General features: G+C 34.0%; 1 protein-coding gene across 1 annotated transcript in view; it reads left to right on the top strand.

The window, feature by feature from the left end:
• LOC149804448 (ubiquitin thioesterase OTUB1-like) overlaps nt 1-20,779 on the top strand; it is a 30,869-nt gene extending 10,090 nt beyond the window's left edge. Inside the window, exons 4-8 of the mRNA XM_089940559.1 lie at nt 4,258-4,376; nt 7,389-7,473; nt 10,554-10,657; nt 11,174-11,264; nt 17,112-20,779. Coding sequence (XP_089796685.1) covers nt 4,258-4,376; nt 7,389-7,473; nt 10,554-10,657; nt 11,174-11,264; nt 17,112-17,309 — 597 coding nt within the window. The 3' untranslated portion in view covers nt 17,310-20,779. The remainder of the gene's footprint in view (nt 1-4,257; nt 4,377-7,388; nt 7,474-10,553; nt 10,658-11,173; nt 11,265-17,111) is intronic.
• Nucleotides 20,780-26,558: the final 5,779 nt, after the last annotated feature.

Below are 26,558 nucleotides of genomic sequence, written 5' to 3'. Positions count from 1 at the left end.
ATCCAGTTTTATAAAACATGGTAAATAGGTTTGGATCATCACATTCTTGTTCTTTTATTTTTTAGGCATATATTATTACAGTTATTGGGAAGGGTTATCTTCCTATAGCTTCTAAAAAATTGTACCTTAGTAATTTTAGAATTTAACTTTCAGTCAGGTTTGTACATAAATCTGTGTTTTGAGATGGCCAGTGATGAAAACATTGTCATATAATACACTAAAGTAAAAGTGAAAAAAAATACCAATTGTTATAAAATACACTAAAGTAAAAGTGAAAAGATACAGAGTAGATGTTACTATTTCAAAGCCATATGCAAGATCACAACCAGTGACTAATCTCTGCACATTACAAATGTGGCTTGAACAAGCAGTAATATCATATAGTCATTAGTCTTTCAAAATTTCATAGGTTTTTAAATTTTGTATTTTAATTAAATCAATATCAATCAATAGCTGTTTCTCATCATTCTCATTACTATAGATGTGATTGGTATTAAAACAAATAAACGGGTCTTGCCTTACCATCTATTCATAGGATAATGAAAATGTGTACATATTAAAATGTTTATCAAACATCTTTGCAAAATATTGGAAATTTAATTTGCATTTTATGCCACCATTGGTAGTGACTATAAGCATAAACTTCTTTCTGCCTAAAGGAATACTTCATGGAACAATAATCATGTTCCATTTGCTTTGGAAAAAGCAACAATCCATCTGATTCCATTGCTTTTATTTAAGTTTGGTGCTGACTTTCTTTGATGAAAGATTTCTAATTTTTTATTGAAGATTGTTTGATGAATAGTGCATGTGTTATTGAAGTCACTGATAAAGGACAGTTTTGGAGGACCAAACAAATGCCCATTTCTTTTTGTGGTGGCAACATAAAAAAAATTGTAGAATATTGATTGAGACTGAATGTTTTAATTTGCTTAGTTTTTACACAGAATGATTGGTGCTTCAGAGGTAATCAGTTTTGTTAGAAGTTTCAGTGTACATTTTTAAAATATGGAATTAGCCATCATTTGGTCAGCTGTGGCAGTCATTGTTCCTACCTTCAAATGGTGGATAGACCAACAGGCCGATCTCTGCTTTTTTTTACATTTCTGGTGGCAGAATGATGCTACCTTCTGCCCAACCATCAGAAATTTAAAAAAGGTCAGCAGATGTTCTGACAGGGATTACTACAGAAAATGTGAGTGTAATGAAGGATTTAATTCTGTGAGTGAAAAGAAGAGGAATTTTACTTACCATCAACATACAAATGTCAGTTGAAATAAACATTTTAATTACTAGTGAGTGGCTGATAGTCCAACACAGTTTTTTTCCAAAAGATTTATTATAAGAAAGTGCCTCATCTGGTTGATGTCCGCTACCAGAAATGTCAAAGGAAAAAAGTGCGGAGATCTCACAGCATTCAGCACTTCTGCCAGTTGTCAGAATAAGCGGATTATGATATAACAATGTGCTGTTAAGAAGATGGTTTGTCAATATGAACAGAGAATTTGTTTATGTGACAATTGATAGATTCCAGTGCATTTTATATCAAGTTTGCGACTTGGTGTCTCAGAATTTCTCCAGTCCAAACCCAAGATTATATACACAAGTTCAAGCAGCCAACAATGTTGCACAAAAATTGCCAGATGGTATATTTTACTGCGAAGAAGAAAAATAAAATTGCAATATGCAACATTGGTGAAATCTAATGTAATCCCTGAATAAACCTTTTTACATGTTATTTTTTATACTTTTAAGAAGAAAAATCTATTACTTCATGTATGAGAAAATTATGTATGAAATTTCAGGAGCCACACCATGATTGTCTTATATTAGAAATCATATGTGATCTCATCCCCAAGATGATAATAAACTTTTCACCTATTATTTTTTGTACTTTTAAGAAAGAAAAAATTTTGTGTACAAGGAAAATACATATACATAATGTTATATCTGAATTTTTTTTATAATGGATGCATGCTATAGCAGGGTCACACTGTAAATGTACATTTTTTGTAAAGTGTACTGTAATTATAGCTTATAATAGATTATACATTTTATGCCCAAATTACACTTTTTCCCATTTATATTAGCAATAATTATGTTTATGTATCAGAGAGGTCTGCTGTTGGCATGTATCCATGGGGTTTTCACCAGAAGACTTCTTGTTATTGCTTCTCCTCTAGTACAGAAGTTATATTTCAATGGTGTTTTCACCAGACAACTTTTTAAGGGATTACTACAGATTCTAGTTGAACCTAAAGGAATATTGAGCCAATCTGATGTTGGTTGTAAGTTTTTTAAAAATTGATCTGATATCCAATATGGCCATCACAGTGGCCTTCTGCACAATCTAATTGCTACTCCTCTGGTTTATCACTTGAAGACATCTCATAATGTCTAATTGATGCTAATGAACATGGCACCAGTCTGAAAGCTGGTGTAGCCATCTTAGTGGTATCTTGAAAATTTTATTATTGCTACTCCTACGAAATGAAAAGTCATACTGATATGTGATTTTTACCATTATGATTTCTAGCTGGATAATAGTGCTGACATGACTGCATATAGGGCATCCACAATGAATATATTGAAAATCTTGCCTCAGATTTTCTTGAATGGTATGTAGTTTGTCCTAAATGAAAATAGTGCAGATCTTACATCAAATTTGGCTGTCACAGTGGCTAATTTGAAACACTTGTCAAGAATATCAGATTTGGTTTCAGCAGTTAAAAAGACGTAATGGTCTTGGTTCCTGGAAATTCTTTTCAAATACTAGAGCATCAGTAGTTTTGAGGGACTCTTGTTCGGGATTATATTTTTATTTCTGCCTTTGTTTTGTTTGATAAGTATTCAGATTTAGCTCTGTTAATGTCCATTTGTTCCTTAATTTACAACAATTTTTTTCAGAGTAACTTTTCTTGCTGTACATACACAGTAAAGTACCCATGTCTAATATTTTTCATAATTTAAAGAGACACCCAAGGTTCTATCCTTTGTTTCAGCCTCACCTTTTTAAAAGTAGCAATACTAACTACAAAAGATTTATTAATAGACAACCATTTATTATTTGCGTTTAAATTATGTTAAAATTTTTCCCTATAAACATTTGACAGTTTTGCAATAAAGTCTTCTTAACTGTCATATTTTTTAAAGACCTTATTTTCATTCTGTCTGTTGATTTGACCTTGGACAGTCTTTCTTATACGTAAATAAGTGTACAGTCACTTGTTCCTACAGGAATGGATTCTAATTGACACATTTTAAGCTCTGCTGGTCATAGACCAGAAAAGCTTATTGGATGGTCTGTTGTCCTTCTGTCTGTTAGCACAAGGTTGTTATTGTTACTCCTTCTAAACTACATGAAGAATTGCCTTGAAACTTTATGCACACATTCATCCCATGGTCTAGTTTGTTCAGTATGAAAATAGTGCTGCTCAGAGATCCATTAGAGCCGCTACAGTAGCCATCTTGAAATTCTTGTTACGCTACTCCTCCTGAATGTTCTTCAACCATGTGATGCTCACATTCACTAAAAGACTTTTTGTGATAGGGGCCCCAAATGGTCTAATGGTGGAGGAAGAACCCAGGAAAACCCTGGGAAGAACCACCGACCCACAAGAAGCTACTGGCAAGCTTTCTCACATACCCACATTGGTCGAATCCTTGACTCAAACCCATGCAGACAGAGGTGAGATGGCAGCGATCCGTAATGGAGAGCACTTTAGACCACTCAGGGGCCCCCTACTAAGTTTGTCTTGAATGAAAATGGTGCTATACATCCAACATGGGTGCCATGACTGTCACAAAAATCTTGTTGTCTCTACTCTCCCAAAATGGATGATCATTATGACTTGGGGTTTTCACCAAGTTATGAGAGATAATGGTGCTAGTTGTACCTCCAATATGGCTGTCACAACAACTGTCTTATAATGTTGTCACTACTCCCATTGAATGGATGGTCAGTATGAAATGGGGGTTTTACCAAAAAACTTCTAATGTCCACTTTGTCCTTCATGAAAATGGTAACAAGAGAATATCCAATATGTGAATCACAGCAGCTAATTTGAAAAGCTTGTTATTGATGAAGAAAATCAAAGATTTGAGTGCTCAACAGTTAAAAGGAAGAAATAATCTCATATTGAAGTCCTGGAAATTCTTTTCATTCAGTAGAGCATCAGTCCCTTCAAGGGATGCTTGTGATACAAAATAAGTTTAAAAAATGACATTCCATAACTCAGCTCTGTATTTTTATAACAGGACTTGGAATCACGCTACCATTACATGCGGAGGACACGAGGAGATGGAAACTGTTTCTACAGAGCATTCGGATTTGCATGCTTAGAAAAATTTCTCACAGATTCGAAAAATCTGCCCAGGTGAGACTTTGTGTGTATTTCCCGAGACATTTTCTTTTCCTGAAATGACTAATTCAGTCTCTGTGTAGAATTATAGTTTGTCTTAGAATAAAAGCATAGATTACCTCACTGGATTCCTAGAACTGATTTCATCTATATCAAATTTACCATTGCAAACAGGAATCTTTACTATTCCAAAAATAATACTTCTGCAAAGGTTTGCAAGAATATTTTGTTTGCAACTAATGAAATCTTGAAATGGGGTATAAGATGCTTCTCTGCTTGGAAATACATTTTGAGGCATACTATATTTATTCATCAATGCTTTTTCTAAAACATATCAATTTATTTACAAAGAGAAATATGTTGCTTGCATTGATTACAAAGTATGGTTCCAGAACTTTATGAAGTATTTATTCATCAAAGATTTTTGCAACATGGCTTTTATTTGCCTCTTTGCTTTTCAACTCACATTGTTTCATTGAGGAGACATTATGATCTCTGCCTTTCAGCAAAGATTAGGGACATTGTGATTGCACCCATATATTAGTATTAGTCTGTCCATATGTCTGTCTGTGACAGAACTTACTACTTCTCATAATAAATTGCTTGAAGGATTTTATTATTACTGGGATGAATTATTGGCTTTTATAGAAGCACAATAAGTTTTTACTTTTTCTTGCTCCTTATGTTTTGTTAATTTTCTTAATATATTGTTAAAAATGTATTCTGAAAATATGGTGAGAATTTTTTAGAGTGATGGATTTCAAATCTTTCATGATCATTTATTAGATCGTTGTAAATCTTGGGAGAATTCTCTGTGTGTGCATGTATGTGCATGATGTTGGTGATTAGCAACACTGTTACACAGGTCTATCCTCTTAATCAGTTGCTGTTTCTTTACCATGCATGTTTGGAATATGGCTGATAGAAACAAAACTGTACTATAGTCTGGCTCCAGTCCATTATGAATTATACCCCACCTCTGATCTTCGAAAGTATTTTACCTAGCACAGTTACTGTCCCGCTGAGGTTTTTTAATCCTTTGAACCTAATCCTTTGAACCGTACAAATTTTAAACAAAATCTTGTTCTGTCTACACATGACGTTTTTAATTTGGAAAAATAAAGTCATTAATGGCAAGTGCAATGCTAAGGAAATGCTAGTTGTAATAAATGGACAACCTAATGTATATGGTAAGGTGCTTGGTTGTAATGCAGATGGTTGCCTAGTAAAAATAAGTTTGTACATTTGTACTTTAATGTCCAAGCTACCAAACAGTTGAAGCAGTAAAATTTTAACTTATGGGTATGAAACTACAGTGACAGCATTCTCTGAATCAGACAGTTGTATAATGTAAGTTGAATATGGTCTTGCGTTTTTATTTATTATAAGCCAAAGAATCTAAATAATGCAGTCTGAATAAAAATAGCTTTATAACAGTTTTGTAAAATTCATAATTAAGTAGTATTTAAGATATTAAACAAGGTTTAATGTTTCTTGTATTTTAATTGTTCACCTTCACTGAGATACCTTTGTTGGTTCTAAAGAGGGTATCTGGGAAAATTGCATGTGCTTGACAGTTAAAATAGGAGCTAATTTCTACTTTGGTATAAATTTTGTACCTGAAAACCAAGCATTATTGCTGGATGAAAGGTTCTTTCAAAAACTTCATTAAATTTTTTAAGATCTGCTATCTTTCTTAGCAACTAAATTCCAAATTGAAATAGCAACAGAAGGAAAATTGCACTAAATCACAAAACATTTTGAATATATGTACTTGTTATGTTGTCACCTGATCTCAACTGTAGGTAGTCTATTGGATATATTTATGTAAATTCCATCATTATATAAGGGGCTACATTAAAAAATGTATTTAATTTATATTTTAATTGCTAAGTAAATGTCTGTTGGAAGTATAAATTGTCATATTGCAGAGGTTTCCACAACATCACTAAATCATCAATGCCGCAATGCCTATATCTTGTACTGGATGGTCATGTGACCAGTCTTGCCTGTTGTTCAGATTGTTGGTGTTTCAGGATGAGATTTTCTTATGGGTGCTTTTTCAGTATGGGACTTAAATGGTATGAAAACAAGCACAATTTTAACATTGAAGAAATGATTATGATGCAGTCTCAAATATTCAGATAGCAATAAACTGACATAAGTGAATGTTCTAAAGAAATGATTGTCAGCACAGGTATAAACTGTTGGCATAAATAGCATTAATAGAAATAATTGTCAGTACATGTATAAACTGTTGGCATAAATAGCATTAATAGAAATAATTGTCAGCACAGGTATAAGCTGTTGGCATAAATGGCATTAATAGAAATAATTGTCAGCACAGGTATAAGCTGTTGGCATAAATAGCATTAATAGAAATAATTGTCAGTACATGTATAAACTGTTGGCATAAATAGCATTAATAGAAATAATTGTCAGCACAGGTATAAGCTGTTGGCATAAATGGCATTAATAGAAGATGTCTATTTCAGGTCACTGCTTAGGAGACACCTCATTTAAATTTCAAATAGTTTTTTGCTTGGTTTCTTTTTTCTGGTAAAGAAAAAGAAAAATGTTTACTTTCTCTAGCTTGCTTGTGGTTTCTTTATTAACACAGTGCCCATATTTACTTGGGCAAAACTTTATTTTCTTCAGATTACATGAGAGACATAGTTCATCATTGCTGATGAGCTCCAAATAATTCTGTAAATTTTCTATTTCTTTGGGAGTTTTTCCCCTTTGAATCCATGTACATAAGAGTTAAACCACAAGCCAATTTTTAAAAAAAAACATTTTTTGGAAAAAAATGCTAAAACTTAACCTTTCTAGTATTAGATGCAGATGACACATGTTTTACCTTCTATGTTTGTATTATGCTAGGACCCTTGCCCCTTCACTGAATTTTAGACTTTTCCAAGAAGACAGTGAGATCTTTGTTTACACTGAATTCTCTTGTATGGTTGAGAAATGATGTGTAGTTTAGAGAGCTACAAGATTAATATTTGTTTATTTTCTCTTTTGAAGGTTTAAAGAAGTGGCACTGAAGAGTAGAGATGACTTGGTTAGTTTAGGTTTTCCTCAGTTCACAATAGAAGATTTCCATGAAAGTGTAAGTGGCCTCATTCTTACGCAGATTTTCTCAAAAGATTTTACATATGTTCTCATAACTTGGTTAACATAACTATTTGTGTATCAAAGTCTTGAAATTATAAATCACCTCATTTATCAAAGAATGTATACATGGTTTCTTAATTTTTGTCAATATTCTCTTTAGTATCAAATTATGCTGGTATATGTACAAGTTGTTAACATTTTGTTGTGAAGAAACTGTTAAAAGAATAAAGTGCATTAGTATGGTCCTGTATTTCAATGTGATGAAGCATATTTCATCATATTAAATGTTCAGATTTAAATCTTTGTTGTGTGATAGGAACCTGATGGTTGATTTGAAAAAGTTTCTCTTCAATTTCAGCTAGGTGAATCATTGGTAATGCTGATACAGTGGGAGACTAATTGATAACGATTATAACAGCTGTTAGATATGAGCTTCTTATGACACAATTCTTGTGGAACATAATTAATTATCTAATATTAAATACTGAGCAAAGTTTTTTAGATTTAGAAATTTAGATTTGTAAAGAAATAACTCCAGATTTTTGCATAAAAATGTACAAAATTCATTGATCACTCCTTTATGATAGCATGCCTGAGCACCACAGATGTACATGCATAAATTATTGGAGTAAATATGACACCTGCAGCTGCCTATTCCAGTAGTTGTGGAAATGTATATAATGCATCAAAATAATTATTTGTCCACTGTTTATAGGTACCTTATTACTTTGCTCGTCCAGTTCTTCTTCGTTTTACTTCAAAAAATGATCATTGTTGTTGCTGGTTTTTTTTGTTCTTGTTTAGATTACTGCATTTTTGGCAGATAATTATATGAGTTTATGTAGTTAATTTTAACAGTATCAGCCTTGACTTACATTGCTTTTTACAAAAATGATTGCATTAGGAGTTTAAATGAAAGTCTTGAATTATGCTGTTACTTTGCCCACTGTTTCATTTACACATACCTGGTACCCAGGGAAGCACTTTTAACAAAGTATATGCCAGGGTACTCTGATCATACAGATGTCTTGATTGCATTTATGGGTGACTAAAGAGTTTGAATGTGCCTTTCCAGAGTCACTTGTTTATTGTATATTGTACTGGAATAAGGTCACATACTTAAGGTAGAGATGTCAAAATTTTAGGAAACTTCTACATGGTACCCATTGACCATAACAATCAGGTACCCGGTCAAAAGGAAATTATATTAAATGTGAACCTGAACTGCTATGTTGTAGGTTCATACAGGCTAACAAACCAAGAGAAGTATAAGCATAATTATTACTAATATAAGTGGCAATAAACCATAATCCTAGCATAAGTAGTGCAAAGTGTTTATTACATGTCACAATTACAGAAAACTATATGAAAAACTCACACTTATTTTTGCTACTTACCTGGATCTTCAGTTAAAATTCTTGTTATAAATCGGCTAAATCCATGTGGATTAATAGTTAGTACGAGAGTAAAGATACAAAACAAATTTATAAATTATGTATGCATAACACTCACCTTAACTAGTGTACATGTCAAACTTTCGTGAATGGTTGTGAAGTCCACATATGATGAATGCTGTGTTACATCAATGTGGAATTCTTTCAAAATTTGTAAAGTGCTATTGATTTATCCTTTTCTGGATGCAACATATTTTTAAATTTAACAAAATCCCACTCCTCTTACATTTTCGGTCATATAGCATCCATGAGTCACATCTATAAAGCCCATTTCTCTTAATATATGGGACTATTTTTTTTTCAATTTAGACAGGTCCACTACATATGTGTATCACAAGAGAATGAATTTGTGACACATGGTTTCACATTCAAGAAACGTGTGTTTTTATGTACAGTTACTATAAATAGAGATTAAGGAAATTAGGAGGCCTAACAAAGAATAAATGCTTACCAGCCAATAGTCCCATGATACAAGCCTTGAACAGTAATTGTTATTCTGTGTCATGCTTACTCCTGATGTCTTTAATCTGAACTTGGAAACATGTTATTGCATTTGTTATTTTTTGTAAATCTGTAACTGGTGCCTGGTGACCCATTTTATTACTCAGGTTATTATGAAAGGGCAGGTGCCCAAGTTGAGACTTGAATTTCCCAGTTAGTTTTCTAGTGTTCCAGAAAATGGCTGAAATATAAAGTTTTCCATTTTGGACCTGGATTTTGATGAAGATTGGTCATTACCTATTATTAAATCTTATTTCTTTCATACCTTCCCCCTCCCTCTGTTAATTTTTTTACCGCAATGACAGTTTGCTTTATTGATAAAGCATGCATTTCTGAGTGTTCTTTTGTTAAGAAATTGAGTTCCTTACATTTATTCAATCTGCAGAAATATATTACAGTAGTGTGCATATAAAAAATGAAAGGCAGAAAACTACAGTCAGCAACACGATCCTCTAAAGACGTTTTTTTAATTTCAATCATCCTCTGACAGTTTTAATCACCAATCTCAGTTTTGTTGATCAAAAGCACCAACTTGGATCTTCGATACTTCAGTATTGTTTTGCTTGAGTAATGTCCAAGATGTACAGCATCACCACACAATCAGGGCTGATCAGATTTTTTTTTGTAATCTACTTGTCCAGGTGAAATAGTTTTACAAACTTCATTTGTCCCACTCACCTGTTCACTTGTTGCAATGTTTGAATCACATGCCTAGATTCAATAAGCTGTATGCACTTTGGTCCATAAAAGGAACAAAAGAAATAATGTTTATCATGTTTTTTAATTCAAAAGGCTTACTTTTTAAGTTTTCCATTCTCAAGGTACACACTGTTTCATTTGTCTGTGTGGCAAACTGGTGTAGTCTTTAGTGTTTCATTTCATTTGTCTGTGTGGCAACTGGTGTAGTCTCTAGTGTTTCACTTCATTTGTATGTGTAGCCCCTGGTGTAGTCTCTAGTGTTTAATTATATATGTCTGTGAGGCAACTGATGTAGTCTCTAGTATTTAATTATATATGTCTGTGAGGCAACTGATGTAGTCTCTAGTGTTTCATTTCATTTGTCCTTTCCACATGTCAGCTATCAGTGCACAAATTATTTAGTGTGTTTCTTATATTTCAGTTCATGGATGCAATAGAAAAAGTTGAAAAGCAGTGTTCTGTGACAGAATTGAGTGATATATTCAATAATCAGGGCCTCTCAGATTACATAGTTGTGTATCTTAGGTAAGATGTTACTTGTGATATTAATTGTGTGAAATTAAATGGATGTGCATGAGCCATTATTACTCACAAGAAATAAGGTCTTTTTAAGTATTGGTCTTGGTACAGAATTAAATCTGTGATTGGGCAGAAAGTTATCAGACAGATTGTATGTTCCTAACAGTAGTGCTCATACTATTACATGATATCTGCTGTCAGGTGACTGGGTTTTTGTAATTAATGCATCAATTCAAGTACTTACTCTCTCACTAATATAGGTGAGACTTGCAAAGAGATATGTAATTATATCATCTATTTTCAAGCCTGTTACACAAAATGTCTTTTCAAACAATGCTCACTAACATGTGACAGTATTTGGTAAAGTCTGATTGTAGGGCATTCATCTGCCTGCAGGTGTTTTTCTTTTGATGTAACTTGCATTAAATTTGTATTTTGAACCAAATATTTCACTGATTCTCATCCAGGAAATTCTCATTTTGTATACATGCTCATTATTTTATTTATTTTCATCTTTCTTAGATTGTTAGTATCTGGATATCTGCAGAAAGAGGCTGACTTTTTTGCAAATTTCATCGAGGGAGAACGTACAGTGAAGGAGTTTTGCAATCAGGTAAATAGAAGATATTACATTATTGTTGATTAGGTCTGAAAATAGTCAAACACATAATTTATTGCAGTTGTAGATAATTCTGCTAGCTGCTGGCATATGGTATGATTCAACAAGTTTGGTAGATTTAGGGCTAATAAAAAGAGTTTGAGATAGCAATGGCTTTATTGTTATGTGACACTGCTGGATGCATCATATGTTGTTTATGACACAATGATATGATGCTAGTAGATGCAAACAATGAGGAATGAACATAAAAAGGATGAATTTTAATTTGCACATGGATGATTTTTGACAGATAATAATGTCAGGAATGCAAGAATGAATAAAATAAGAAAAATGTGCATGAAAATACCTTGACTTTCTATTAGAAGAGCCACGTTATTGTAAATGTGTGTCAAAGATGTTACCAAAAGAATGTTCACACTTTTACCATTGTTTTAAAATTGGAGAATAGTGATGTCTTCATTTCCTTTTAAATTTATATTTGTAACACAAGTACTGGCAGAGCATTTACACTTTGTTAGAGGACTTGTATTGCTAACGATATAATTTACATTAAATGAAATATTTTCCAAGCATGACATTTATGTGAATTTAGCATGGTGGCACAATTACAAAAATATTTGGTCATATCAGTAGTGTTTACATCGTCTTTATCGCGAATGGGCTAAATGCTCAAAAAATATTAGAAAGTTAGTTTATTGATTTACAAATATTTCATGACACCAAAATATGAAGATTTACTATAATTGGCTTATAATAATACTTTATAGCTGTGACCTGTTATTTCTAGATTCCATTTATTCTGTGTGTACTATTTGAAAATCCTAACACTGTAGTGATTCTGAGATTATTTTTTTTACTTGGCGAGATTTGTCAATGCCTATGACAGAGTGTCCTTTCTCTTTTACCAGATATGGGTTGTATTATTAATAACAGTAACAAAATTTTATGATCAGACTAAACTTTGTAACAATGTATAAATCCATTGACCATTCTTGTCGGTTTGTATGTCAAGGGAGACAAATCCAAATTAGGTCAGTCATTATCCCTGATACTGATTTCCCATGGATATTGTTCTGCTCTTGGTAATACTTGAAACAATAGTAGAAAATGCTTTTAATAGGATAACACAGTACTTTTTAAAATGCTACAAATGTTACTTTAAAAATTCTCTAGTGACATATCAAGAAAAGAAAATGTAGAAAATCCACTGCCCACAGATGGTTCTAATAGGCACCACATTATTTCCATTGTTTAGGTGTGGTAATCATAGCTGCCAACCCTCACGAATTTGGTGTGAATTTCATGACTTTTTCAGTGATTCACAGATTCACGCCGTAAGCCAAAAATTCACGATTTTTCCAATCCTCAATTATTTTGAATCTTTAATAAAATAGCCGATTTCCCGTTAAGCGCTAGTCGTGCTATTCGCAGTTGCCGAAACTGTCCGGTACTGCTGGTCACGATATTAGTAGATCTACAGCCGATTAGTATACTTGGCCCGGTAGCCAACATTTTAGCCAGTTTTAATCTATATGTATAAGAGCAGTTTTACAAATGCTTTTGAGAGAAACTGGGGCCTAACCAGAAATTTGCTCCGTGCATGCATCAAAACACTGATTTAAGTTACCGTTCAGCATAGAATGTAAGATCTTGAAAATGTCTTCATCACCAAGGAAAAAGAAATGTATTACTCAAAAAGTGAAGTTTAATTTGGAATATATCAAAAATTGACCGTGCATTCTGCCATTAAACATTAATATTCATTCATGCTTTTTGCACTCAGTGTGCCATCGCAGAGACGATGTGAGGAAGAATGTCGGTTGCAAAAAAAATGTAGAAGTTGGGAAAAATAAGAATTCACAGATTTCAGCTCTGGAATATTTTAAACCGTTGGCGAAAGACCTGCAGGCTACCAACGCTGAAGCATTATTTGTGAGTTTTCTTGTCGAACACAATCTACCTTTATCAGCTGGAGACCATGCTAACCATTTGTTCTGACAAATGTTCCCGGACTCGAAAATCGCTTCCAAATTTTCCTGTTGAAGAACCAAAAATGCTGCAGCTCCTGTGCATTCCTCACAGCAACAGTGACAGTGAAAGAGTATTTTCTTTAGTGAGGAAACATAAGACAGACTTTAGGGCCTCCTTAGCTGCTGAAAATTTGTCAGCAATTTTAGTCTCCAAGATCAACCAGCAGGCAAGAAGTCGGAACTGTTTAGAAAACAAATTTACGATCAAGCAGTTGAGGAAGTTCAAGTCTGCCACAGTATCATGTCTTGATAAATAAATATTTCTGCATATATGTAGTGTTTTATTTTTATTTTGCGAACTTGATATAGTGTAGTATTGACGGTCAGAGTGGTCAGAGTGGATGGAGTTATTGTCATGGTATTTTTCACGAATTCATGTCCAAATTCACGACGTTTTATCCATATTTTCACTAATTGTGAGCCAGGAAGGTTGGCAGCTATGGGTAATGGACAGACTTGGTGTATCACAGTATCCCTGATACTTCTTTTTCAAAAATATAACTTCATCCAAAATATTGTCACATTCAAAATATATTGTATGAAATGCTTTTTTGTTGGCAAACATTAGCAAAGAGTGGGACACATGCATCACTTTTCTTTCACTGGCAGTGGTGTTGATGGTAGTGTCAGTCTTTTAAATTTTGTGCATTTAAGTCAGACAGAGAGAGGTACATCATGGAAATGTGATCAATTATTCTATGGAACCTTTGCACTGTTTTTATTTATATTTTAAGAGAAGCTTCGCTCAACCCAATTACCCTACAATCAGAATATTACAGCATACTGAATTTTGCAGTTTACTCACTGGTATTATGCATTTTGTATACTTTTGTATAAGCATTTATGTGAACCTGAACATAATATTTGCAGGTTTGGTTTGTTATGCTCAATTCAAAAAATAAAAAATAATTATACTTTTGGCATAATCATTCATGTAAGTGTGTCTCACACCAGCCTCTATATGGATTATGCTATTGGTACATTAAAAGAATAATAAAAATAAAGCAATAAAAGGTTTTGTTTGTCATTTTCATTATGATCTCCTTAACTCACCACATCATATAAATTTGTGTGTGTGTGTGATTAGGATTTTTAACGAAACTTTAACAACTTTTCAGTCATATCACTATAATGTCTGCAGTGTGGCAGTTTATAGTGATGTCTAGCACAGGGGCATCATGTCGCAGACACGTATCATGATGCCCCACCCAGTCACATTATCAAGTAGCATCAGAGTGCATTTGTCCATTGTAGACATATGTCCATTGTAGACAAACACATCCTGTTCTTTTTTCTATTTAGCAGTGGTATATATGGCACATTTTCAAAATAATAGATGGGTTTTACCAGATGTCAAGTGATACACACTTTATTGGTTAGTGGACTGGTCTATTCTTTTAAAATATGGCACCAGATGTTAAGCAAAACACTTTATTGATATGATTCATAGATGTTATATGACTTAAAATGTTAGGGGAGATGTATTTTTTTTTAAGCATTAAAACATGTAGGATAAGAGAAAGAACAAATCAGTAGTGCTTTACAAATTTAAAAAGAATGTGAGACTGATTTAATACATTACTTGGGTTGAGCACATCATCATGCATGTTGCAGAATTTGTTGAGTTGATTTAATGATTGCTCAGCAAAAGTAAGGCATGTAGACTACTTAAAGTGAGTATTGTATGTGTATATAACATTTTATGTTTGTATGTTGGCACAAATGCACATGTATTTTGCCCATTTGGGACAAGAACATTAACCAGCTGCAGATCCAGGTTAGTGGTAAAACAAGAAATGTACATTTTTCATGCAGTTTATTGTAATTATCACCTGTAATACAGTGGTCCCCTTCTTATACAGCCACCCCATCTGCACCGGGAAAGTGGCTGTTTAAGACGGGTGGCCTTTCCAGAGGGGGATTATATTTATGAGATATATGTGTATATAATAAGAAATCTATATTTGGCAATGTATTTAACTTTTCAGTTACATACGCCAGAAAATAGAGAAAGCTAACCTGAACTTTCATCCTTATGTTAAGAACTTCATCAGCAGATTGATGTGATCTCTACTGACTGTCAACATCGCTTGATGGAATTGTGAGTGATGTTTACAGATTGTCCCAGACAAGTTGTAACGGCCCCTGTCCCTGTTCAGCATTGGTTTGTGCGCATGGATGTAAATCAATTCCTTACCAGGTTTGTTCTCGATCTAGGATTTTTACAGAGTTCCAAGTTATAGTATGGCATGGGCAAACATTGTGGATGTGTCATGGTACCTCAGATGAGCATGGTTCGAGCATGGGGTTAAGGAATTGATTTACATCTGTGCGCATAAACCGACACTGAACAGGGACAAGGACTGTTACAACCTGCTGCATTACTGGGACAATGTTAACAATGCTCACCATCCCATCGAATTATGTCAGCTGTCAATAGAGATCACATCAGTCTGCTGATGAAGTCCTTAGCGTAACAACAAAAGCTTCATGTTAGCTTTCGCTATTTTTGTGTGTGTAATTGAAAAGTTAAATACATTGTCAAATATGAATATAACTACACATTTAAGCTTTCACCAAAGTAAGAATCTACATGTAACTTAAAGAAGTTAATATCTTCATTTAAAAGTAGCTTTAATTACTAAAATGTTTTTTTTGTCTTAAAAACAGACTTAATTCAAGGTAACATAAATTAATAGTTCTTATTCTTAGGCATGAAATTTGAGTTGGATATTGCTGGCATGTGCATTGCAGAACCATTCAAAAACATTTAAATCTTGGTACGTACATTGTTTCGTATGTAAAATAATTCTCATTCCATTTCCTCCATTTTCCCACTGCTGCAGAATATTCTTCTTATCTTTTATGATGTTGTTTATTTGAGTCTTCCTACCATAATATGTATAGGCAAATAGTTCTACTTTTGCTTCTGGAGTATTATTTCTCCATTTAGGTGGTGACATGTTAAAGTTTTGTAACAGTTTATTCCTATGTTGCTAATTGTACAGTATTGCAATTTAATTATTCAGATGAAACTTTTGTAGAGTAAATGAAATTCCTTGTTTATCAAAGATGTGATACATATACTGTCACATGATTTTACAGTCTTTGTCTGGTACTGTTTTGTTCAAGATTAATTTCTCTGTGTTAATCCACAAAATCTATATTTAGCCTATGCTGACCATGTTATCATCTTGAGTTACATCCAGTCCTAAGAAAGAAAAAAAAAAAAAAAAAGCTGCTGTGTGAAGCCTAAAACTGGATCAAAACATTGCTGACCCCATTTCCTCTAACATCAGCATTAATAATAGTAACCTTAGTGGTTCATGTACTTTAGTGAACACTTCTTTGAGTAACAAAAACCTGACATCCGGAAACAGACATCGGGAAAGATAATCAGATTACTTACCTCACCGTATTAAGTAAATATTGGTTCTGGACACATAAGTATAATAAAATGTGGCCATTTGTGAGGGGTGGATTTTACATTTTTTACCTAATATGATGTACACTGGTCACGTTAGAGGGCTGGCCTTTCTTGAGGGGTACTTTTGAACTCAAACTCGTCAGTGCCAAGGGAATCTGGCTGTAAAAAGTGGGTGCCACTGGGGGGGGGGGGGGGGCATTCATTAGGGAGACCACTGTATATAGTACACTTTTTATTCTAAGGTTACACTTTATTGCCACTTAGGTGATGCTCATACTTATCAAGGGGTTGACAGGTATGAATAATGTTTTTATTTACTGCATAAAAAAAGATTGTTTGAATCCTTTTGTAATGGACTTAAAATATTCCCTTATGCAATTTCAGGAAGTGGAACCAATGGGTAAGGAGAGTGATCACATTCACATCATAGCACTGACCTCCACACTTGGAATACCAGTACGTGTGGAATACATGGACCGTGTAGACTCTGACAAGTGTACACAGCACAACTTTCCAGAAGACTCACAGCCATCAATTGTTTTGCTTTACAGACCAGGACACTATGACATTCTGTATTCTTGATGACTGGGTTGTACATAAAACATCAAGTCATAATTTCAGTAGGAAATTTTCAGTTATTTTCCAATCAGATTTAGTTCCCTCTGTACAGGGTGTTTTGTCTTACCCTAAATTTCCCCTAATGTGTTTTCAAATCATTTGGATTTCAAAATTCATTTAAGTCATAAAATTTATATGCATGTAGAATTAGCATTAAAGACTTTAATAAAATGTTTTGACTTTTCAGTAAAGAAGTGAGACCCATAATATTGGTATCAAGTTGAATAAAATTTTGAATTTAAGTTAAATAGGACCAATGAAAATATCCTTATTTTTAGGGTACCTGTGATTAAAAATTGAAATAGAATAATTTATCAGGAGCAACTGGAGCTATACACCATGACACTGTTCTCCAAAATATTCACATTTTATAGAAGAGGATTTTTTTTATTGAGACTAGTTATGCATTGAATTGAAAGATGAAATAGACATGTTTGTGTTGAGGTTGGTTGCATTCAAAAGTGAAAACTTTATTTAATCTTTCTTTAGTAAAAGTTTTAACTGTCAAGAAAGTAAAAATTTATGTAACCATGATTATGTATCTTATTTGTATGCACCAATCTTTCATTGGTCAAATTATGTTATGGAGTTTACTGTCTGTTTTTCCGTCATCTGTGCATCAGTTAAAATTTGCCTTTTCGAGTCCATAACATTGTAGTGGTTTGAGAGATTTTCATGTAATTTGTCCAAGTGTGCCACCCAATTATAACCATACCACTGCCTCAAGGTCAGTGTCACAACAAGGGAAAACAATAATACTGCAGTTGTCCTTTTCCAGGGTATAACTTCTGAATCATTGAAAATGGATAGTACTGTAATGAGGAAGTATGGTATATATGATGTACTTAATAATAAGACAGTCTAACTGTAGACAGAATTCTCAGTCGATCACATCTGTATCATTATAATAAGGTAGTACTGTAACTTCATTCTAAGGCAGTCTTGCTATAGGCTATAGACTATACTCGGTGGACTCCATTCATATCATTATAACGAGGTAGTACTTTATATATCATGAACTTCATTATAAGGCAGTCTCACTGTAGGTGCTATTCTCTGGATCCATGGATACAGGTATTACTGTATGTATTATGTACTTCAATATTACGCAGTCTTGCTATAGACATTATTTTCCATGGATCTCATCAATAGCATTACAATGAGATAGTACTGTAACTTTCATTATAAGGCAATCTCGTTATAGACACTACTCACTGGATCCCATGAATAGCATTATAATGAGGTAGTACTGGATGTATCATGCTTCACGGTAAGGCAGTCTCATTATGGAACTTTTCTCTTGATCCCATGGATAGCATTACAATGAGATATTAATAAATATACTACATTATAAGGCAGTCTCAATATAGTATTCTCTGTGGATATCATTATAATGAGGAGGTACTATATGTACCAGGTACTTAATTAAAAGACATTCTCAGTTTAGTCAGCATTTTCTGTGGATCCCATCAGTAGCATTGTACTGAGGTAATACTTTATGTATCAGATGCATCATTACAAGGCAGTCTTGTTATGGACAGTATTCTCAGTGGATCCCATTACTGTATGTATCATGTGCTTCATTCAATGGCAGCCTTACTCTATACTCACTGGATCCTATGAGTAGCATTATAATGAGGAAGTACTGTATCATGACTAGACAGACTGCTCTAGTGGTTAGAGCGTCTGCCTCGGAAGTGGGAGGTCGTGGGTTTGAACCCCAGCCGAGTCATACCAGAGACTTACAAAAATGGAACTAACAGCTGCCTTGCTTGGCGCTCAGCATTAAGAGGTTGGTGTTAGGACTGGTTGGCCTGGTGTCAGGATAATGTGACTGAGTGGGACATCATACTACATGATGCCCCAGTGCTAGGCATCACTATAAACTGCAACACTGCAGCGATATGACTGAAAAATTGTTAAAGGTACTTTAAAAATCCTAATCACACACACACATGACTAGACAGTGTGTTTCATACAATAGCCATACCCCCTTTCTGCAAGGTCACAATCATCGCATTGGAAAATGAAACTAATATTCTTGTCTAGATTATACCTTTTGAAGCACTGAAGATATTTCATGAAATTCGAACCAGTTATAAATCATAACTAGGCAGTGTGTCACAATAACCATGCCCTCTGCCTCAACTTCAGAAGTCACAGCAAGGAAAAATATATCTCAATAACCTCTTAGCCATGTACAGATAAAATTTTTGAAGATTTCACTTAAATAACTTGGTGAAGGGGGTTTACCCCTAAAATATTAATTATGGATTAGATGAACTTAGCATGTGGATATTCCTTGATATCACCTGAGACAGGTTTAGTGATTTTCTATCCATAATATCAATGTCAAAGGCTATGACAGAGTATTTTGTATTGACTTGCAGGTGTCTTGTGGACATGTTAACATAGACATGTAAAAGAAAGACTTTTATTTCCAAATTTGGTATGATGGAGTTTTTTGTGAATATCAGAGAAGGTTTCATTGCTCAGCAGTTAAAAATAATGATGGAACATAAGAAATGGAGTAATCTTGGACTCCTTGGCATTCTTTTTGGTCATTAGAGCATAATATCCTTCATGGGGCTCTTGTTTCATCCTTGTTCTTTTAGTTTGTAAACAACCATGAAATAACAAAAAAAACACAAATGACCATTTGAAAAATAATGAATATTTGAATAATGTCTAAAATTATTTTGGATTGTCCACATAAGGCAAGGATACAAATACATCTTTGATTTTTCTCTGGTAATTTGATTCCTTCAAATTATAACAGTTAATTTTGTTTAGCAAAGAACCATCAGCTGAGCAGATTGGTTTTAAACTGATATACAATATGGTATTGTAAGTGATGTAATACCATTCTAATTTTTTAAAAGTATGAATGGTACTGCTTCTTTGCCTTGTTTGTTTATTTCTTTAAAGTCCATTCCAATAAAAGAAGTATATACTATTGTATTATTCTGTATTATTAGGCAGTCACTGTATTATTAGTTAATGGTAGTACCAAATAAATCAAAATAGTGAAGAACAAATTTATAGACAAAATTCTAAACCTGAGGAGGGAGAAACATTTTTGTGTATAATATAGGCTAGATCTGTATGTTCATGACATGTTTAAAACATGTTGACCAAATGTTTTTTTGTGCTATTTATTCTCTAAAATAAATGGGTCAAAGAATGTTTGTAAAAATTTACTTGCTTTAATGTTTATTAAACGTTTCCAGTCTTCCATGTTAACTGTATCTGGTGTACCGGTAGTTTGTTTTACAACTATTGAATCATGATATGCCATGTCATATTTGAAAATTAACAGACTTTCTGTAAAATAAAAATGTGTATTTTTTATGCTTACCCATACATGCCAGCAATACAGTTTTGGTGTAATCATTTGCAGTTTTTCACTAAATTATGCCTTTAATAGGCCCATATATGGACTAGACTTTTTCTGTATATCCACCTCCCTAAAAGATCAATAAGTTGTTTTCTCATTTTTATTAACATCCCATTAATCCCACAGATTGTATTCCATAAAAGACGGCTCCTACTTAACTTCAACATAAAATTATGCTTGTCCATTGACTTGCGTGCACTTTCCTAACAGTATTAATATGTTCTATTTATAGCAGCTATCCTATTTCCAAGAAACATGCTGGTTTCTGCTTTCAAACCTTCGATCTCAGATTCATTGTTATGATTCCTGTTTGTTTTGAGGACAAATCTATAGTGCACTATAGGTCATATCTAATGGCTTTTGTACAAGAGTACAATAGACCTGCATGTACTTTCCTAACACTATCATTATATTCTATTTATAGCAGCTGTATGGCTTGCTTAGAAGACAACAGACTGGTTTTCTAATTTTAATCTCTCCTCTCAGAAAACTTTGGTCTAATTCATACTTGGTACAGAACCAGTCTGTAGTATTTAGCACTAGAAGTCGTCAGATTTTTTCTAGTTGACACGTGTGTTAGAGCAAAAATGTTTTACAATAATTTCACAGATAGATTAGAAACAGACAACAAGAAACCCCAGAATCCCCAAAAGATGAATACATGAATGAGATAATACATTGTTCCATTCTATGGCAGCTTCACACCCATTGTAGGCTGTGTGGAAAGAATTTTAATATTTGGCACTAAAAGTCATCAAATGGATTCAGGTCAATGTGTGTGTTAGAGCAAAGATGTTTTTCAAAATATTTCACAGATGGACCAGAGGATACAAAAAAAATATTCCTCCAAACATTCAGAAATTAATACATGAATGACATAATGCTGCATTCAGTTCTAGGGCAGCTTCATACCCATTGCGGGCAGTGTGGAAAGGATCTTAATATTGGTCATGGTGGTAAATTAGATGAGGAAAAACTCTTGAAAACAAAGAAACACCTCGAATTAGCTCATCTTACGAACTCCAGTACTAAGGTGACTTCTGTTTTTTTACAGCAGATCTCAGTTGTGGACATGAATGTTATAAACGCATGGACTACCCCTAGTGGTAGCAGACCACCATTGGTCCTTTGTTTAAACGGATGTTTCATGATTCCAGAACTGCACAAAATATGGATGTGCAAGAACAAAATCATATAATATTGTTCGGTTTTTAGCTGAAGAAACTTCACTTAAAACAGTACAAGCCAGGAAAATTGGGCGGTTTAGTATTGCCAGAGAGGAGTAGTGATTATAACATCAGAATTTTTTACTTAGTCTTTGTCATTTACTTTGACAACAAAAAGGACGAAGTCAGAGGGTTCTTCTTTCATTACCGAATTAACAGTAGATTCCACTAGAGAAAACATTTTTGATTTGCTTGATATTGTGTTGAAGAAACATGATATAAGTTGGCAGTGATTGGAATTCATAAAGGAATTGCATCCTATATTTTGAAAATGTCTCCATCAGTGTTCATAATAGGTTGTCCTTGCCATTTGATGCACCTTGCTGCAGGAAAGGATGCTGATAAATTAGAAGGAGAATTCCAGAAGTATCAAGTTGGCATTTACCCAACAATGTATTTCATGCTGACAGAGTTGATGTGCAGTGGCACCTTGTTTCCTAGCTAAAGACCCAATTAGTGGAAGATATAAATTTACTCTATGTCAGATTTTGAAAGGAATATTGGTTCTTTATCATTCTAGTGCTGACTGAGAGAGACTGTTCAGTATTGTCAACAACAACCAAAAAAAATGAATTCAAATCCAGGCACAGTAACCCAGTACTTAGTGCTCTACTGGTGTGCAAAACATTCATGGTCTCAACTGGTACAGAGTGTTTTGAAATGCAGTTTGAGTCTGTTGCTTTTTAAGCTAAAAGTGCTACAGATGAAACTTTGAAGCATTAATTGATTTTAAAAGACCAGAGGGGTAAATAAATACTTTTATACATGCTTATTGAATTTTTAGCATGTTATAAGTGGATTACTCTATTTCTGCTTTGATTACTCTTTTTGACCACTGAGATTACACTTTTTCCTCACCAGGGGTTGGCATCTATGCTTACTACAATGAATATAGGTCTGCTTTTCTGCCCCACATCATGACAGGTATTGGTTATGCATAACATCCAAGCAAACCTAACAACTTACTTCCTACAGCAAAACAACTCAATAACATCCTGTGTTCATTGCTCGACAAACATGCCCCAGCCACCAAGTGCAAAGTATCAATTCAAAAGTGTTCTCCGTGGTATAGCATGGTTAGGGACCAGCTTTGCACTGCTAAAAGAGACCGCTGTAAAACTGAGAGGCTTTGGCTTTCCACCAGACTTACTATTCATGAGCAAATCTATGAAGCCGCTAAGAAGAATATCACAAACATAGTCCATGCAGCAAAATCAGCCCACTACAGTACTAATATCACGGAAAGTTCCAGCTGCAAAGAGCTCTTTGAGATTACTAACAAACCAAGGTCAAGGAACACATGTAAACCACTTCCAACTACCTTCTCTCCAGTCAACCTTCCAGACCTGTTTGCAGGTTTCTTCCGAGACAAAGTACAAACCATTTCAATTGACTTGTCATCACCATACAGTTGGGATACAGAATTTCAGCGGCAACCATTAGTAGCATTTGAACCTGTCTCTATGGATTTTATAAGGTCTACATCTGTTCTGCATCAATTGATAATTACTGTTTTAGGCCTACATCTGTTCTGGATCAATTGATATTTACTGTTTTAGGCCTACATCTGTTCTGCATCAATTGATATTTATTGTTTTAGGCCTACATCTGTTCTGCATCAATTGATATTTATTGTTTTACACATCTTCCAAAGAAACTGCTGGACAAACTTTGACCAAATATGGCATACATGCATGAAGAGCTCTACATTTGTGCAAATGGCATCAATCCACCATAAAATATGGCCACCATTACTAAAAATAGTAAGCGCCTTTTAAAGAAATACTTCTCAAAAACCACTGAATAGGAGAATTTGGTCAAATTTGACAAAAAGTATCCATCCTGAAAGGAAGACCATTTGTATTTATGTAAATGATGCTGATCTGCCTTCAAATCTTGCCATCATTTGTAAAACTTCAAAAAAAAAACAGTTGAAGAACCACTGTATATAATTTAACTAGACCTGAAAGAAGCATCCTGTCGTGAGGACCTTTCAAGTTTTTACAGATTATATTGATCTGCTGTCAAACATGGTTACCACTTTTAAACACAGAAAGACCTTTAAATGACGTCTAAGATACCATTTGTTAGAATTTGACCAAAAGCATCCTGGTATGATGATCATTCAAATGCCAATCTGGCATCCAATATGGCCACTGTGCTACAAATAGAAAAATCTCGTTATGACATCTAGAGAACCAATCTTCAGAATTTGACCAAATTTGACTGAGGGTACCCTGGCATTGAGTAGCTTTCAAGTTTGTACATATACAGATCAAGCCATAAAATATGACAACCATTACTTAAAAATACTGTAGTTGCTGGTTTGCCAGTTGAGTTCTCAATGTTTTCAGAAAAAATGTAAAACATTTTTTAAGAAAAAGTTTTAGAATACAGGATTCATAAAGTTTAAATGAAACTCATAATCTAAATATAAATATAATACACCTTGATATTAAATTGCATTGTCATTAATTTGAAGTTGATGAGCAATATCAATAAAATATAACAGAATCACTTTCAATAAAGAAAATAAAATATAGATACAAATAGACTGATAACCAATGAAATGTATGCAGTTGAATTTGCTGTTTTGTTTCCCTTTGTCAAGACATCTAACTCTTCTTTCCCAGCAGAAACTTACCAAAGTCCCTAAATACCTTGAAATGTTATTACCATATTAAAATGTCTATAATATTTTGTTGTATTTAGATTATTAGCTTCACTGGTCATACACCAGAATCGCTTATCTGATTGTCATTCATCTGCTTGTTGTCTTTCATCTGTCCAGCCGTTAGCATAGGTTTGTTATCGCCACTCCAAACATTACACACACAAATTCATCCCATGGCCCTAAACGATGATGGTGTTGCTCAGACATCCTAAATCTTATAGCTACTCCTCCTGCTTGGATGGCCCTATCAACATGGGGTTCTCACTAAAAAATTTGTATGAAGTCTTGTTGCTTCTAAACGAAAATGTTTCTGGTTCAACATTCAATATGACCACCACCTTGAACATCTTGCTATCACTACTCCATCTCATTGCAAAGTGGTATTGACATGGTGTTTTCACCAGAGACTTCCAATGTTGTTTTGCTAGTCCTAAATGAAAATGATGCCAATGTTATGTCTAATATGGCCAGGACAGTGGCTGTCCTGCAAATCTTGTTTATACTCTTAAATGGAAAGTCATTTTGGCAAATGGTTTTCATCAAAAGAGTGCTTATGGTGTTGTTGGTCCATAATGAAAATGACAGACCCTGAGTATGACCGGGGGCCTCGAGTGGTCTAAAGTGCTCTCCGTTATGGATCACTGCCATCTCACCTCTGTCTGCGTAGGTTAGAGTCTCAAATTCAGCCAATGTGGGTATGTGAGAAAGCTTGCCAGTAGCTTCTCGAGGGTCAGTGGTTCTTTCCGAGGTTTTCCTGGGTTCTTCCTCCACCATTAATACTGGCCACCCTGTATAGCGTATCTTGTGCTTAAAAATGGCAATAAACCGTACAACAACAACAACAAAAAATCAGTATGACCACCATGGAGGCTATCTTGAAAATATATTATTTCTACTCCTCCCAAATGAATGACCATATCAATGTGCAGTTTTCACCAACTGACTTCTTATAATACTTAGTTGGTTCTAAATGAAAATGGTCATGCATCCAATATGCCAGCAGTAACGATTGTCTTAAAAATCTTGTCACTGGTCACTACTCTCAGAATGATGATCATTAATACAGTGGGTCCTAAATGAAGATGGTGCCAGTCCAATATGCCATGAAGACTGTTTTAAAAAGCTTGTTTTTACTACTCCCCTGAATGGATGATCATTATGACATCAGGTTTCAATAAAAGATTTCTAATAATCTCTACTTTATCTTGAACAAAAATTATGCCAAACTAATATCGAATATGTGCACCACAGCAAATATTTTGAAAATCTTATCATTGAGGGTTTCAAAATTCGCCAGTTAAAAGAAAGAAATGGTCTTTTCTTGAATATAGGGAAATTGTTTTTGTCCAATAGAGTGTCAGTTGCATCAAGGGACTTTTGTTTCATGAATATATATTATTTAATGGCATTTCATAGTTTAAATATGTCCTTAATCTTAAATTATTTTAAATCTATACTTTAGCATTTAATGAAGAAAAGGACAAAATAAATTCTGTATTTCTACTGCATATAATCCAAATATGTGGACCCTCCAATTTTATGAATACTGACCCCCATCAATTTTCTGTCCATAACAAAATGTAAAAAAGCTTTAAAAAACATTCCAGGATTTTCTGAATTTGTGTTTAGATTGCATTTCATTTTGTTCATGGGTAATGGTATAAAATATGAAGCTTATTGAGATTCTTGCCATCATTCCCAGAATTTGTAACGACTCCTTCGACACAGACAAGAAAGTAGGCCTAAATAATGGCTAAATTTGCATCCTGTTGGCTAAGTGTGGTTGGTTTAAAATTGTGGCTAGTTATATCGAATGAAAAGTTGTGTTATGTGATAGAGAGAGTAACATTTTGTTGAGTAATACTGACAAGGAATGAAGGTACTGCTAGGCAATGCAGCTGTTGGTCACTTTTCAG

This window comes from Sinohyriopsis cumingii, chromosome 2 (assembly GCF_028554795.1).
Source record: "Sinohyriopsis cumingii isolate HCF-2022 chromosome 2, ASM2855479v2, whole genome shotgun sequence".
Classification (NCBI taxonomy): domain Eukaryota; kingdom Metazoa; phylum Mollusca; class Bivalvia; order Unionida; family Unionidae; genus Sinohyriopsis; species Sinohyriopsis cumingii.
This window is presented reverse-complemented; position numbering and strand designations above follow the sequence as displayed.